Genomic DNA, 17,837 nt, shown 5'->3' with positions numbered 1-17,837 from the left:
AGGAATGGTACAGTTTCACTAGAAACATTCTGCTGTGCACTGTCATTTCTCTTGTCCTGAATACCAGGTTCAAAGTGGAACTAGGGTAGACCAGAACCAAGGAAATGGCGGATTCTCTTAAGCACAGAGGCACCATCATCACACTAAGCCTCTTCCCTGGTAGACTGATGTAGAGCTCTGAAGTCTACCAAAGAGGCTGAAAAATAGTTGCAGAGGCTAAAGATATCCAGTGATTTCTCTCTTTCCTTTCTGGAGTCTTTGCTTCTCAGTCACAGCACAGAGATGCAGGTACCTATAGATTACTGCCCATACTGCCCACATTACAATAACCAAATAATCCATGCTCACAGGAAATTTCAACATCAGGAGTGCACTTAATTAAACACAAACATGTGCAATTAGTTTGTATGTCTTACCCTTTTCCTAGTAAGGCTCTGAGATTAAAGGACCTGGATCATCTAACTTTCTTTCCTTTTCAATCTACCCATGGTTCAGAAGCAGAAACAATACACAAAAACTAAAAAATGTGGCTCAGTCCACTGGCTGCATGTGCACATAGGTGTGTGGTCCCACTTCTCTCAGTTCAGGAAGGCTGTCTTGCATCGAGACCTACACGTTTGGTTCCTTTTCCTGGTTCAGTTGGATCCCAAGAGCTGCTGTCACCGTATAATCTTATTCACTTGTAGTTACATACACAATAAAGTGACTATGTAGGTGGTCTTATATTTTTTCCACAATGCTTGCTTCAATATGACTGGCCTTGCTGACAGGCATGAAGTGTCTTTTGCATGCTAAAAACCTGTACCTTTTTAAAAAAAAAAAAAAAAAAATTCTTCATACAAATACAAGGTACTAACATAAGACAGACTTCACCATGTGCTTATGCAGCTACTACCTCAGTGAATGCTTCTTCAGACGGCACAAAACTTTACAAACTGGTTACATTTCTTTTATTAACTCATTTATCAACAAATACATTCAAGTGCAAGGAGCCAAGTTCTGTTAAAGTTTCACTCTTTCTTAAAGAAAAGTATTTCTACAGAACAAATGACATTTTCATCATTCATGTTAGCTATCTCCGGCAGGTTAGTCAGAAAAGGAGAAAAAAGGAGATGGTTGTTTGAGTTCAATGCAGAACAGAACAATGACATTTTCCTGAAAGCATAAACCAAAATCTATGAACTATTAATAATCATCTTTGGGATCTCAGAGAGGATGAGGCTGATTCCAGATGACTATGGAAAGGGAAACATTTTGCCTATATACACATATATATATATATACATGTGTATATATAACCATATATATAAACCAACAAAACGGGGCCCAGGGAGTTTCAGAATTAATTTTGATATCCACAAAGATACCAAACAAATTATTAAGCTATCCACTTATAAGTACCTTGGAGATAATTAAAATGATAGCAAGCAGCCACCACGGATTTGTCAAAAACAAATCATGTCAAACTAATGTAATTTCCTTCTTTTACAGGGTAACTGGCTTAGTGGATAAAGGAAAGGAAAAAATGTAGCATATTTTGACCTTTGTTAAATCTGTCACACAGTTCTTGCTGATATTGTCTCAATGTATAAAAGAAAACATCAGTGCAGATAAAATCACTGTAATGATGAATGGAAGTACATATCCAATTAAAGGAATCTATTTTCAAAAACTAGTTATCAAACGGGAATATTTTGAGATACACACTGCAAAGATACAATGGGTCCACAGTCAATAGTTTCTTTAAACACATGTGGTCAAACAGCAAACACACAAAATTTTGTGGATAACACAGAAGGAAGGAGGCAGACATTGACTGATGGAAGTAATGGTCAGAAATCAACATGATTAAATACTTCAAAATCAATTGCAAAAATTATTCCTAAGGGAAAACAAGACAAAACAAAAATCCAACAACAACACAGTAAAGGCTCAAAACCAAAATGGAGAATAATTTTCAAATATTGAAGAAAAGGCTTGGGGAATTCTGGGGAATTAAAACAAGAATGCAATGTTGCTGCAAAAGAAGAAAGACTAATTCTAGGTTATTCAGAACTGGAAAACAGAAAACATGGAGGTAATTATTTTTATAAACTTGGCACTGGTGGAGCCTCTGGAAGAATACAGTGTCTAAATTTGGATGTTACATGCGTATTTACACACCCACTAAAAAATAATTTGAAGAGGGGCAAGGATGACTCATAAACTGCTACATTTTCTAAAATGTAATCAGTGAAGAAAGACAGAAAGAACTGTTTTTTTTCTCTGGAAAAAGATCAAATTGAGAAGTATGAGAGTCTTGGTATAGACTGAAGAGCTGTTTTCAAAGAGATCTGGAGGAAGGGTAACAAAGAGAGAGGACAAGGATCAATAAACTTAAAAGATATAGCTGCACAATTCTCTAATTCCTTCTCCTCAGCACTGGTGAGGCCACACCTAGAGTGCTGTGTCCAGTTCTGTACTCATGAGCACAAGGGAGACATGGACAGACTGGAGGGAGCCCAACAAAGGGCCACAAAGATGATAAAGGGACAGAAGCATCTCTCCTATGATGAAAGGCTGAGAGAGCTGGGACTGTCCAGTCTGGAGAAGAGAAGGCTCCAGGGGATCTTATCAATGTCTATAAATACCTGAAAGGAGGATGCAAAGAAGATGGAGCCAGGCTCTTTCCAGTGGTGCCCAGTGACAGGACCAGAGGCACTGGAGTGAGAAATTAGTGAAACATGAGTGTTAGTGCTAGAGAAGATAAACTTCTGAGACATTGCCCCATCACACATCCTATAATTTTACAAAAATAAGCCTAGAAATTATGCAAATTGTACTAAAAGAATATGGAAGCTACATGTAAAATATATGTTTATACAGCAAAGGCACTGTTTCAATGGGTGAACTATATGCCGCTCCCCTGTGGATTTTTAGCAAAAGGCAGAAATAACCTTTCTGCCTGTTGTTCCAGTCTCTTGCAAAAAACCCCAAACCCAACAACAACAGAGCCCTAAAAACTAAGAAAAAACATTTCTTATGAGTGTTCTGATTCTACAGACTGAAAACCATGTTCTGAGAGAGCACAGTAACTGCACCACTGATTCCACCATTCTCTGGCTTAAGTGAAAGTCCTGAGATTCACAGAAGCATCTCAGCATAGCCACAAAACCCATGAAAAATGCAGCCATACAGCTTTGAATTCCTGGGGTGAATTTCCTAAGGAATCCAGCACCCTACATGCACTCAGCTTAGCAAACTGTTTGAAAACATGACTTCATGACTATTAATGCTGTTGCTGCAATAACAGTGGTTGCCCTGTTGAGGACAGGGTTTTGCAGACACATCAGAATAGCCCACTTAAATGTATTGCCAAATATCACTAGAATAAAAAAAAAGTATTTTCCGAAGTAAAAAAGGATTAGTAGGATTCAATGGATTAGACAAAAATATGATCTACAATAAAACAATACCTAACAGCAATCACAATGTAATTGCTCAAGTGCAAAATATATATGTCCAATAAAATCATATGAATGGAAAAAACTGAAATGGTGCAGCAAGTGTAACTGAAGATTAGAAGTTAAACATCAAGATTATAGTAATTCATAAGCTACTAAAACCTTCCTCTTGATTAATTATATTTCATTAGAAAGCCATCAAATCAATTCCATTGAAACTATGAAAGATGATGCTGTGATAAATAATTTTTTAAAGAAATTCCAATTACCTTGGAAATTCATTTACTTTTATTTACAAGAATTCAGGATCCATAATTTTAACTTCAGTGTTTCAGTTGCCATAACAACTTTATACATTTGTTCCTAGTTCATTTATGAGCACATCATTTTTTAATTTGATTGCATCACTTGATAGCTAAGATAATGTAATGCACTTTTTAAGCTAACTCATTTAAACTATTTGTTGGAGGATTGCTGGTTATTTCTGTTCCTGATAAGGCTCATAATCCGGAGAAGATAATTTAACAGAAAATATATGCAATGATAATCTCTTCCAGTAAATTCCTGTTTCTATTCAATAGAAAAGAGCACCTATTCAATAGATGCTCTTAGCTCAGATAAACAGTAATAGCTGTGTCGCCTCATGTCTGTGTCAATTGCAAACCACTTGACAGTAGCTATGGTGGTATTGATGCTGGAGACTCCCAAAGACTTATCAAGTAAACATTCATGGCTTCATCCAAGAGACAAGAGCCTGATTTTGACAACACACTGCTCATCTCAGATGTCACAGATATCTTTTTATAACCACTACATTTGTCTTCCTCTCTAGCTTTTCTGCTGTGTTCTTCAGGACTTTTTTCATAGGGTTTCACAGTATCAAAACATTCTTTGTCAGAGCAGATGGATTTTTAGCTATAGTGTCCCATATCATGGATCTAATGCTCTATAAATTAAGACACACCTTAAGCAACTATTTGTAATATTATGGTGGTTTACCTTTGAGCTGTTAGCCATACTGCCTCCAGACAAAGAAAATGGCTTTGAGCAGCCTGATGTCTGATATACCCATCAGATACAGCTGAATCTGCGACGGTTTTGCTTTACTGCTGAATATTCAAGAGCACTTAAAGACCTCAGAGTGGTGGATGTGAACCCACTGTACTATCCCACCAAGGTGGGATAAAACCAGAACTCATGAAGACAGCACATGTGGAATTTATTCAGATGTTTAACATAACAACTTAAATTGTCCAAGTTTTGCAGTCATACTGAAGACTAGTGATGACAACTGCGTGATGCATAGCTACTTTTGTTTGAAATCAGATGCCTCTCTCATTCTAGACATGCTGCTTTAATCTCCCAAGTGCTGCATTGGCTTTTGCTCTCCTCTACGTGACTTTGTCATCAACTGTGATGTTCAAACCAGCATGCTGCGAAGGTAGCAGAATTTGTCTGCACAGTCCTCAACTGTCCTGTTGACACACTCTGCTAGGTTGGCATGCAGCTGGGGATGCAACGGAAGCCTTCAAATTTATAAAACTACTGACAATAAAACCTAGGGTTTGAATCAGAGTCAGTTGAGGACCCCATATACAGGTGATGTGGGCAATCTCAGTGGCTCTATCTTGGATGACATGTCTAATTTCTTCTGGGTAGCACCTAGTCAAATGTGTCCAAGTATTGCAAAAAGGCAGGTGCCCGAAATTCTCTGTGGATCTAAATCTCAAAATCCAACAGTGAGCATGTGATCAAGCTGGGAAAGGAAACCAGACTCTCAGAGGTGCTAGTTAATTACTTTAATAACTTTCAGTCTGTCTCTTGGAAATCATTCATTTAAATGGAAGCAGTGGCAGAATACTAAAAAGTGGTATTTAGTTCTTGTTGCCCCATAAAAGGCTTCCTCTCCTCTAATAAATTGCATTAGTAGCAATGACAATTGCCAGTGAATTTACTGTCGTGCCAAAATATTTCAAGTGTCACACCTCCCTGATTATTCTTATAACACAATTGCAATTTCAGATTGAATACTTAATCCATCTTACAGTTCACTAGATATCAGAGGCCATTTACATTAAAACAGCGGCAACTTTCTCAGTTGTCTTTTGCCTAAAAGGAATGGTGTGTTAGAAGTTTCCTGTTAATTTATGGTGAGCTCAAAGAGCCGAGACCTTTGCTTCACTTAGACCTTTACTACAAATGATGACAATATAACTGAAAAAGCAAAGAAAAGCGACAATCTTATTTTTGTTTTGCCTGCTGTAGTTCGTATTATAACAGTGCCTTTGAACATAAAACAAGACACACGACCTCCCTATGCCAAAATCTGTGAAGAAATTACCAAGTTGAGGAAGTAAAATGATGAGGTCATGGCATGGAAGGATGCACTTAACCTCTAGAGTAACCAGTGCCAACAGGTAGCGTTCTCCTTAACTCACAGAAGCAGTAACATTATTAAGGAAAGATTTTCAAAGGGATATGGGTTGGAAGACTGAGTTAGCCATGACTACATGTCTAAAGTGCTATTTTAAGTCTATCCTTTTCAAAAAGAAAATTACAGATGAATAATTATAGACATGCTTTCTTTCTAATGATTGTCTTTGCTTCCTTTACACCATCGTAAAACCCACAAAAACTAGATAGGTCAAAGGGTTTGTACCAGTAAAATGGATGAAAGTAATGTAAGATTCAAGCTGCAGTCTGTTACACATCAAGATTCTAATTCCACATATTTTTCTAATTCCCCAAAAGAACGTAACAGAGGTCACATTTCCAGTGGCCCTCCTAAATTGCAACTACAGAAATGATGAATGTTTCCATGTGCAAAAGTAGACACCTGCTTACACAAAGCATCTGCAGATAAATAGTGCTTGTGTACACAACAGACCATGTGCAAATATACTGAGACACTTATGATTTAAGTGCCTTAAACTACAAACACATGCATATACTTAATATATGAAAAGAGTAGTTTTTCTTTAAAAAAAAAAAAAAATACAGTTTGGCTGCCAAAGTGAAAAATGAGGGGAAGAAATAATTTAGTTGAAATTGAACCAAAATATGTTTTTTCATTGTTTCCTGCCCCCCCAAAATAATAATTGCCAATCATTCTTTTCTGCCAAAACACCATGGCTTCAGCTCTTTTTGGGAAAAAGAATGGAAATTAATGCTTAGGTTCTAAGAAGTACTGGGGATGAGCAGGATGTACTTTCTGTCCAAGAACAGCCTTTTAACATGTAAGCTTTTAGAAAAAAAAATGCACATTACATGTTAAAAGCCTGATGCTTTTTGTAGAAGTAAATGCAAAGGTGGACATTGAACAAAATGTATTAATTTAAGGAGAAACTTATGACACTATAAAGGTTAGCTTTGCACCATTCAGCTCTCTGCTGATCAAATTAATTTGGGATACTTACAAGATTTTATAGTTAGCTCTTTAGTTAATTTTTTTTCTCCTACTCACATAGTTAAAAATCACATCTCTTTTATCACAGGTAGGAAATTCTTCATTCAGACTTCACCTGAGTAAATAGTCTATGGTCACCTAAATAGTCAGAATAAATAGCCTATGGTCACCTAAATTGTAGCACCTTCATTCTGAGAGCAAAACATAGCAAAAGTTTAAGGCCCCACCAAAATTTATGTAAAATATTTGAACAATTTTATCACTGGTCAAAGTTTCCGATATCTACCTTATCATTACCTTTTATTAGAACTAGACAGTAAAAAGGAACTGTCTCCCTGAAAGAGTAGAGCACCACAACTGCAGGCACTCACTTAGTGAGGGGCTCATAATCACACAAAGACTCTATTCGAATAAAAAAAGTCGTGTGTCACACTTTTTCTCTCCTTCTCACCTCTTTTAAATAAAGGCAAGACAATAAAAGATTCTTACAACACATGTATTCCTAACCCTTCAGTTACTCATTCAAATATATTTCCAGGTCTGTGCTTAAAATGTACTAAATATGGGCTTCAGCAAGACACTGAGAGCACCCTATTTCCACGCTTCTGAATATGTTCTGAAAACTTTATGGAAAAAAAAAAAAAAAGAAAAAAACAAAGCTTTACACTGGAATTCTTTTGAGCAGAAGGAGAGACAGGGCAGTTCAATGGTCTTGGCTCTGAGACCACAGGTTGGCAGTGCCACTACAATGCACTGACTTGCTCTTCTAACATCTGTGTCCATGGAGATGCCAGCAAAAGCATTAGACTTGCCACTAAACAAGCATCTGTACATCTAGATGAGCTGATATCTAGATTAGATTGAATCAGAGTAACTAATTTGCTTTTTCAATGATCTTCCAGTAAGGTCATAATTCTCTTCCTATCTTTCTATATGTTTCCTCCATCTATTGAGAGATAGATATGTTCCTCATTATGCTGAGAGCAGAACAACCATTTAGTAATTGAGCAATGCTTCACAAACAAGAGATTAATTAGCTGCAAATAAAGCCTAGAATCTGGCTTTAGAAACTAGCTGTTCTCTTATATAATGAGGCTTTATCTACCATTTATCTACCTTAATTTTAAGGGTTGCAGTATGAAAAAGTAATTACTGAAGAATTCACAACACAGAGAACTATCTCCACCTAGTAAGATACTCAAAGACAATAGGAAAGGTAGTATGCTGCCATTTGTTACAAAACAAGCCCCACAAACTACGTCTTGTTGACTGTTATTGATGCGGACAAAGCTGAGGTTGACACTCCTAGCAGAGTCAACAGTTGCAAAAATCCAGATGATTCTACTATCTAACACTTGCTAATATCACATCCACCTTGTTTTGATTAAGTTTAAATTAGACTATTTCCTTGCTTCCCTTATCACCTAGGAACCCAACAGGAACACAATGATGGACTTTCAAGAGAGTAAAATGCACATGCAGGAGTTCTGCAGTTCAGAGATGTCATAAAGTTTCCAGCAGCATCCCTATGAGACCTTAGAAAAAAAAAAAAAATCCCCCTGGAAAAAAACCCAACAATTACCCATAAGGAAGATTTTGATTCTATATGACATAAAGAAAAACAGTCATTTTATATAACCTCTTACTGGCCTTTTAAAAGGGGCCATGGTCTGCAGTACCATGGTTATCATGCCTACTGGGTTTACACTGCAATCTAAATAATCTGGTTTGGGAAACCCACCCCAAAGCTGAACTGTGAGTTAGAAGTCATTTTAACAAGTTTGAAATTTTTATTATATGAACTACTTCCTTTGAAGCGGAACATCAATATTTCAGACACACAAATATTCCTTTTTCCACTGAGTTAGGCCATTACTCAATCCCACATTACTAAGCAATTACATTATATAAAAATATAATATACTGCTAACACTGGGTTGCAGTAACTTCCATCCTTAAAGAATCTGGAACAAAACAAAGCCTACTAGACCATGCACTATTTCGATGAATATATATCAATTAGTTGAGGAAATTTCTTAGCAACTCTTACTTATTCATTTAGCAATAAATAGTGGATTTGAGCTTTTAATTTAGAAATTGATTTTTACACAGAATGAGTTTCCTAAACTTTATTAATACTTCATCACTTATCTCTCTGAAAACTCTTAACTAGGTCTATTTAGAAATTGATGTTTACATACAATGAGTTTCCTAAAATTTTTGAATACTTTACTACTTAAAACTGCTAAATATCTTAACTAGGTCTTTCGAAGAGCACAATGGAATAAAATATATTTTCCTTGCCATCTGAGTGCACATATTTTGAATACTACAGGGGATTTGGATGAATGATTTAGATTAATGTTGACTGACAGATGACAACTCAGTTTATGAAAACTTTTGACAAGTCAACATTTGTTTTTCCTCTGTTTTGGAGAAAACAGAAAACCTTCTGAAATGAAGACTTGAGACAACCAGGTTCACATTCCACTGTTTCTTCAGTAAAGCTTTCCAGATCACTTCATTTTGGATAAGTTCTGTTGGAGCAGGAATTCAAATGGAAGTCCCTTATGAGTCAGGTCAATGTCCCAGTCACCATGCTGGAGAAGTCTCTCTTACACACAGTGTTACCAAGTCCCTTAATGTCTTTTCCAGATAATATTTTTGTGGCTATTTTTAAAATAAAAATTAAAAACCTTGTATGAAATACCTAAGCTAGCTTCAGTGGAAACAGGTTTTTACTCTACAGTAACAGCTGCTTTCCATACAAGTAAAATATTCTTTGACTCTTCTGTGAGTTTCACAGAATCACGGAATGTTAGGGATTGGAAGGGACTTCAAAAGATCATCTAGTCCAATCCCCCTGCCGGAGCACGAACCTAAATGAGATCACACAGGAGAGCATCCAGGCAGGCCTTGAATATCTCCAGGGAAGGAGACTCCACAACCTCCCTGGGCAGCCTGTTCCAGTGCTCTGTCACCCTCACTGTAAAGAAGTTTCTTCTCAAATTTAAGTGGAACCTCCTGTGTTCCAGCTTACACCCATTGCCCCTTGTCCTATAATTGTTTGTCACCGTGAAGAGTGAAGAAGCTTTAAATAAAACAGTCTCTGTTCCACAATTTTGCTGTACACTTTTTTAGTTATTACCTTCCCACTGCAGAATTATGTTATCTCTGATAATTTATGCAGATTTTAACATTGGACTCTTCAAAGGTCTTACTCAAACAAACTCCCTACCAAAGACAGAAATCAAATTCTTGTACAAGTAAAAAATGTCAGACTAGGTCCTTAGTAATGGATTTGGAGATTTTTTTAGGGTGAAAGACACTGTTAATTTATTCCCATTACTACACACAATTTCATCTTATCATATTTCTAGCCAGAAGAAAAAAACACTTTTTATCTAATAAAATGGAAAAGATGGCATAGTTGTTTGTTTCTTTCTTTCTTTCTTCCCAGGGAGTGTGTATCAGTGGATGACATTTATCAAAAGCAGCAAATCACTGTAGATTAAGTCATGCCCAGCAACTCACTACAAGCCTGAAGTTCTGAGAGAAAATGACTTAAGCCAGACAGAATAACATAAGGTCTTGATGTAAAGTCAGAGAGAGCACCACTGGGCAGACAACATCACCCTGAAGGTAAAACCCAAACAAAAACAGTAGAAGAAACAAGGAAGGTGATATAATGGCAACAACACATGAAGCGAGTTTACTCTTCCCATTATCTTTAGGCTCTGGTAGGAAGGCTGCAAGACTTTTCAGGGTCAGTCTGTGACAGTGTTTGATGTCCTCCATGTTCAGTAGAACTAGCTGCAAAGTAAGATCCTACAAACCTGGAGTTGAGATGCTGGTATCAGGCTCTTGTTCTGCCCTTAGAAACATAAAAGTCATATGATGTTGTTTTGGATTTTTTTTTTCAATCTGTGCTCATGTACCAAACGTAGTTACAGTTTTATATTTCAGATGGATGATTTCAAAAAAGTATCATTTTACATGAGCTCTTTAGCCTATTCAGACAGATATTTATCTTCACAAAATCACTCTTTTAAATTATACTTAATAATTAAAAAAACCCACAGAGTACACAGTCATCACACATCTTTCTATCTGCCAGCAAGCAGAGTTTAGGATAAGCTTTTGATCCACCTACTTCCACTGAAATCAATGGAAATCCTTCATTCAGAGACACAAGTATCTCCATGTAGCATATATTATACCATAAAAAACCCTATACTTGAGAGAAGTGAAGATGGTGGAGTAATAGTGTGCTTCTCAGGTCATACATGTATAACAGAGGATAAATGGGACAGTGGAGAAAAGAAGAAAGAACTAACAGACCAAATTCATTCCTGCACAGTACAGTGTTATGAACTTGGAGCAATGCTTTTTAAGTACATTTCGTAGGATTTCAATTTTGCTGAGGATCCTTTACACAACTCCACACTGGGTTATTTATTTATTTATTTATTTTTCCCTGGGGGAAATGCTACTGGTACACATTGAAGACAGCTCTATTTGTAACTCCTAGGAGAAAAAGCTTCTCACAAACACACTGAGCTCCAATACGAAGAATCACACAAGCTGTTCTGATAGGAGCACATGTTAACCACCTGCATATCTCTGAGAGCACTCCCCTTTCCTGCTGCTGTCAGTATGTGCCTTTTCCCTTAATTGGACCAGTGTTTTTGACTCTAAAATATTAGCATATATCCTAGAGACAGAGCAAAACTTGCAGCCGAGATCCAGATGTTCCTGGCCCTTTGGAAAAAGACAGATAAACAGAGGCCTAAGTTGCAGAATTTGGTTATTTTTAACTCTATTCACAGCATCTGCCTCAATCACTGCACAGATTTAAAATGTGCATTTTTTAGCACAGTGTTTGGTTACACAAAATACTGCAATGCTAGTTACTAAGACAACAATAGAGTTGTTTACACTATGAAGACAATTTTCACTAGAAGACAGGATAGATATTCAACATTTTTGAAGTCAGCCTAAGAATTTGTAGAAAACTGGAAAAATGCAAGAAATACTTATTTTTCACCTATGCTTCTCAGATTTGTATTTGCAGTGCTACCAGCCCACTCTACCTGGTGGTAACTTTGCAAAATTTCATACAAATGACTATTCATTTTTACAATCTGAAATACTGCACTCGCATAATTGCAAAGCAGGCTGCACACTAGGGCTCTTTAGAAAACAATGTAAGAGCCTATGTGACTGAACGAGGCAAAAGCCACCGACTCAAGGACTATCTCCAACATCACAACTAATACTGTGGTGCTGCAGCCCCCCAACCACTTTGCAAACTCAGGACAAGCCAACGTTGTGTTTTTGTTTTGGTTACAAGCAGAGTGAGTTGGGATAATCAAGCACTTCCTGACCATATCCAAAACTCCCACTACCTGGATACCATACCAGAAACTGCTGCTGTCTGGATCATAGTCCAATCTGGTAGGTACCAGGCCTGTATAATCTGGAAAGCACCAGAATTATATGGTTGCTGAGATACCAGAATAGCCTAACACAAAATTGTGGCCAAAATGGAAAAAAAAAAGGTATGGTCAAAGTCAATCATCTCACAATCCTATAAATATCTGTCCTAAAGAAGGCCCTTTGAGCTCTCCTGGACCACCATGGGCTGTGACCAGCATCTCCCTCTGAGTGGGATGCCTCTCAGAGTTTGAGAACTTGTAAGTTTGTGAAATTTGAAGGACTGTTGCCAAAGATCGACAACGAGAATTGGACTGAAATCCTCCACTCCTGGAGGCTCAACCCTGGCCCACTGAGAAATGCTGAGACATTTGAAGTAAATATTTCATTGAACTCGAGGGGAATTTTTATCAGGTATACCTTTATATACATTATATATATGTATATCTCTCTATATATCCATATCTATATCTGTGTGTGCAATTTGATTTAAGAAACATTGTTGAATCAATCAATTGTTGACTATTGATGAATTAAGTTTTTTAGAAAATCATATAATCCAATCTTGTGATTTACTATAATAGTGTTAATGAACCTTAAATTGCTGCTACTTCAACTTTAAATTGCTGCTACCCCAAAGTCATATGAAACACATAATCACATGTTAAAGCACTACACTGAGATCTCTACACGTGGTCCCTTTAGACATAAACCATTGACTAAGTCTGCAACTAGGAGTGGATCCAGCTGCACCTAGACTGCTCTCTGAGAAGGAGTTCAGAAAGCACGTCCATTCTGAACCTCATGACTGAATGGAAGGGGCTTCCTTATCTTCTTTCCCTAATAACTGTATAAATCACACCAACCCAACTCTGACTTGATTTTCCCTGATTCCCAATCTGTGTGGAAATCATTCTAACTCAATTCTAATTTGATTTTCCTTTTATATGCTTTTTCCATATAGTAAGTAACAGAGTGAACCTTGCCATCGAACTCTGTTAAGTCGTGCTTTTTACAAATTCATATTAAAATCATTTTTTTCCTAATAGCTTTAACACTGATTCTTTAAGCAACCTTAAGTCCTTCCACCTCCATTTACGATAAATACGTTCAAATGCATAAGCAGACAAAGTCTGAAAAAAGAGAAACTAAACCACAAAACTTACGTCATGACCAGTGTCTCATCTCCGGGTTCACTAAGTAATCCATCTACAAAGACTGAAGTGCTGGTAAAATTATGTGTACTCCAAGTCTGACCTTCATCTATGCTGAACCTGTAAGAAAGCAGAAAGGGTTTTCATTTACAGCTATTATTATAAAAACCAGAATTCATTCATTAAAAAAAAAAAAAAAATCCTTTCACTCTTAAAGCCCAGGATTTACGATCACCAAAATACAATATGCCTGGACAGTATATCACATTAATGTGATCTTTTTCTCAGCAACATATCCAGGGGCTCACGTCTTTATTAGAAGGTGTATAATAAATTTGCCACAGCAATAGAAATTCTCAGGCAGATAAAAACCAAGGTCTGTCAACAAACTATCTTGCTACCTTGCAGGTTCAAGAGCAAGCTAATTTACACTTCGTTCTTTCTAGTAGTCTCTGAGCTAGAGACCCATTAAACAGAGGTCAGTGAAACGTGAGAGACAAAACAGCTCAATTGCTAAAAATATGTGGGAGGTGCAGTAACTGCAGGCATCAAGATGATGGACTTTCACAGCTGCCACCATTCCCTTAAAAATTTACAAAAGATGCTGAAGAATCGGCAATATGTATTTCAAATACCATGTGCTCCCAAAATTTATGATCCAAAGTCTCTCTTCTGGTGTACCTTTCCTTCAGGTCTTTTTGCGTACGAGGTTAATGATGGCTTTCATTCTAGATAACTGAGTACATAGCCTACTTCCTATTTATGTAGATTATTATGCAAAAGTTAGCCTAACTACAGTGATAAACAAGGATCTCTTGGGTTTTTTAATGACAAAGATGATAATTTCGTACAACATTACATAAAATTACCAGTTTCCCTTGCTACCATGCAGTTTAAAACTTGATATTTTAAAACAGAATGTTGTGCGGCAAAGCTTTCTTGCCCAACAAGCTGAGAAGGCTATTTGCTGCATTATTGCTATATGACAGGATCTACATTGAAGGCAGTACAGTTAATCTGTGCATGAATTACTCAGAACTGGGTTTCTTCCACACTGTGTTCCACAGCACATAAGCACATATAAGTCTTTTCCCTGTTGGTTCCCAAAGTCTACATTATATTGCTCTTGCCAGAGCAACTCAGGGCTATTCTCCAACTCCGAACTTTGCCTGAGGTCTTGAACAATAGTTCTACTCTAATTGTCTGTAGGATTACTTGAGTATTTTCAGAGGGATAGAGGTGTCTTTGATGGCCACAATAACTCCACCATGGTCCAGGTACAAGATGTGATGCTCTTCTTCAAAGACCTACAAGTTGGACAAAAAAAGGCCAGCTAAGCAAATGTACAAAACAGCATAAATAAAGTGTATGAGCAAACCAGGATTAAAAGACTTATATGTTTTATAATGTCAGCACTTCAAATTGAAAAGGACATAAAAGTAGTTTTACTCTTATATTTCTCACAGCTGTAAAAGAAAAGAAAGTTAAGCAGGTGAATCAGAAAATGTTCAGGTTCAAATCACAGTCAGATTAAACTGTCTAAAGTGATTTTAGTCCAAGCTTACATTTCTCACAGTATGCATTTTGCATTCCTTCCTATTATATATCACCAAGTGACCTTTCACCTTACTTTGGTATTTGCCATATTCTGTGTATCTTGCAGAATAAAATGCTCTGTAGTCTAATTCTAAGAAGAATAGGAAAGGTATTGCTGCCTATGACTTTCTCACATGTTCTCCAGATTCTACAGAACTTGAAATAACTGGTGCAAGTATGTTTTCTGCATTTCCAGTGTCAATAATTTATTTAAATTCAAACTTTATGTGATCTCACACAGATGCTGCTCTGAGTTCTGAACCAAAATACATGTAATATTAATTTAATGGCATAAAAGATTCAAAATTTCCTAAATTATTTTCATTCCTTTTCTAGAGGTCATCAGTAGTACTAAAATAAATGAATAAGTAGAGATTTTCCCTCTTTTACATCTGAAATAAGTTTTCAGACAGGGTTTACTCATGTTATTACCCTGTGAAAGTTAATTTAACATAAGAGCAGATGATAAAGTGAGAGTTACTACATACACTTAGCAGTTAATAGACAAACATGCAGCCTCCTACACACTTTGACAAAGCAAAGGTGAAAAGGATAAAGGTTAGCTTTATTTTGCCTTGTGAATGAAAAAATACTGATAATACTAAATGCTTCTCTTTTTTTTGGCAATACTAAATGCTACATTTAGAGGATTTATCAGCAAGACTGAACCAGAGGAGGGATAAAAGTATCTTACAGCACATTCACAATTACTTCAAAAAGAATAAGCATTTAATTTGAGTTCAGAATTCAGTCTTCCTCTCATCCAGTAAAAGCATATTTTATGGGAATCCTAGGGCTTCAAGTGTCTGATCAGTTTTTCAATGTTGCCAATTTAGAGGCAAAACCCTGATATGAGGCATTTACAGTCCTATCTACTTGTTCCACACAGCTGCATATTTTAGAAAAGAATTCAGTAGAGGACAGACATTAATTTTAGATGCACTTCAAAAGGATGAGATCAGCTGGAGTCAGATCAGCAAGCAGAGTTTTGATCCTCCTGTAAACTTTGTTTGAACTTCTGCTCAAATCAATATGAAACAGTATATGCTGGGACATGAAGTCTCCAAAAGCTTCACCATCATACTGAAGATAAAGGAAGCTGGTATCTGCATCACTTTATCCAAATTAGGTTTTCCCAGAAAAGCAAAATGGCACTTCCTCATGCACCATTTTACTACTCCAGCTTTAGCACACTATAAAGCACGGCAGACAAATTACAGGCATATTAATGCCATCTTTATGTCATGCTCTTCTTGCACACATTTCAAACATTTAATAACAACAATGTATGAAATTCCTTATGAAAACAACTATTCCTCTTCAGTATATTGAAAAGAATTAACAATGTCATGCCTGTGGAGTTCAGTACAAAAGTAAATATTTATCTCTACTTTCTAGAAACAAACCCAAGACAAACAGTTTGCAAAGGATTTAGGCAAAGGTGGTCCCCATGTCAGAGCTGAAGTTGGAACCCAGGAACAAGAGATATCTATCTTCACAGGCAGCCATGAATTCTGATATATGTCCCTCCACTAACTTAAGTCCGGTAATAAATTTATTACAGTCCTTACTAGTAGCCAGTCACTATAGAACCGGATTTTTTATAAACTGCTTCTTTTTTTTTTTCCTTCTTTAATTTTTGGAGCATGTTATGTGCTTCATAATTGCACTGTCAACTTTTTTTTTTCCTCTCTCTCCCCTCCCTTTGCTCTCCATGCTTGTTCCTGTGTTTGTCCTAACAACTTCAGCAGCTATTTCAGGCCAGGATATCTGCTGGGAACAACTAGGAGAGCTCCATTAAAACAGTGCAAACATGGTTATGTGATCCCAGAGAAATATAAACACCCAAAGTCACTTGCTTCTCTCACCAAGTGACATCCATTTCTAAATTCAAATCTGGAAACAGAAGTTTTCTTATACAGAAAGAGGCAGCTGGACCTTCCCAGGGGTGGGAGGCTGGGAATGCAGCCTTCATTGTTGTGCTTGAAGTTGCTACCATCCATCTCTTAAGATGTCTGCAGAAAAACAAGTAGCCTTGCTTAAACAAAGGTTTTCCAAATTGCTTTGATACAAAAGGATTTGATGTAGAGAAAGAATATTCCAACAAACAAAGCACTGGACTAAACCTCCAGAGATCTAGATTCAGTTCTTAGACATACCACAGACTTTCAGTGTAACCTTATTAGTTTAATTTAGTATTTTGTTGTTACAATACTTATTTGGTAGCAGACCAAATAGCTGTTTTTTTCTTTTTATTTAAGCCATATCTTTTGAAAGCCAAACCTTTCTCTTACTCTGTTTGCCCTATTTCAAGCACAGTGTTGTAACAGATGCTGTTGAAATAGCAATGGCAACCATAACTGTGAACAGAAATCAGGTTGGTTTTTGTTTTTTACGTTTTTTTTTAATAAATAAAACACACCCGTGTGTACACAAGGTCACCCTTAGCATTTAACAGAGTATCCCAATATTTTAAAAATTAGAACTGAATAAACAGGCCCCACATAGGAAAAAAATGTTTAAAATCTGCATGGTCTGAAATTGTGTACAAAGGTAGCCCTTTTCTCCCGGGATGCAAGATTTATTTATGCATCCAACTCAGTATCATGTTCATTAAGACATTTTATGACAGTTTTCCTGGCATAATAGACAAAGAAATCTTCCAAACAGATGTATCTGCCCCAAGAGTTCGCCTTAGACTACATCTTTGTGGTTCACTTAAGATGATCTAAGCCCACATAGTTCATGATAATGTCAAGGTGAGATTCTCTTCTCCTACAGGCCAGATCACTGCTGCTGCTT

The 17,837-nt window shown here is 36.8% G+C and overlaps 1 protein-coding gene across 1 annotated transcript in view; it reads right to left on the bottom strand.

Moving 5' to 3' along the window:
* Positions 1-17,837, bottom strand: part of SORCS2 (sortilin related VPS10 domain containing receptor 2) — a gene marked incomplete at its 3' end in the record, with an annotated part of 50,172 nt that overhangs the window by 18,687 nt on the left and 13,648 nt on the right. The window contains exons 4-5 of the mRNA XM_010173352.1: positions 14,655-14,746; positions 13,452-13,559 (exon numbers count right to left, since the gene is read on the bottom strand). Coding sequence (XP_010171654.1) covers positions 13,452-13,559; positions 14,655-14,746 — 200 coding nt within the window. The remainder of the gene's footprint in view (positions 1-13,451; positions 13,560-14,654; positions 14,747-17,837) is intronic.

This window comes from Antrostomus carolinensis, unplaced genomic scaffold (genome assembly GCF_000700745.2).
Source record: "Antrostomus carolinensis isolate BGI_N321 unplaced genomic scaffold, ASM70074v2 scaffold1448, whole genome shotgun sequence".
Classification (NCBI taxonomy): Eukaryota; Metazoa; Chordata; class Aves; order Caprimulgiformes; family Caprimulgidae; genus Antrostomus; species Antrostomus carolinensis.
The sequence above is the reverse complement of the archived record's forward strand: the minus strand, read 5'-3'. Positions and strand labels throughout refer to the sequence as shown.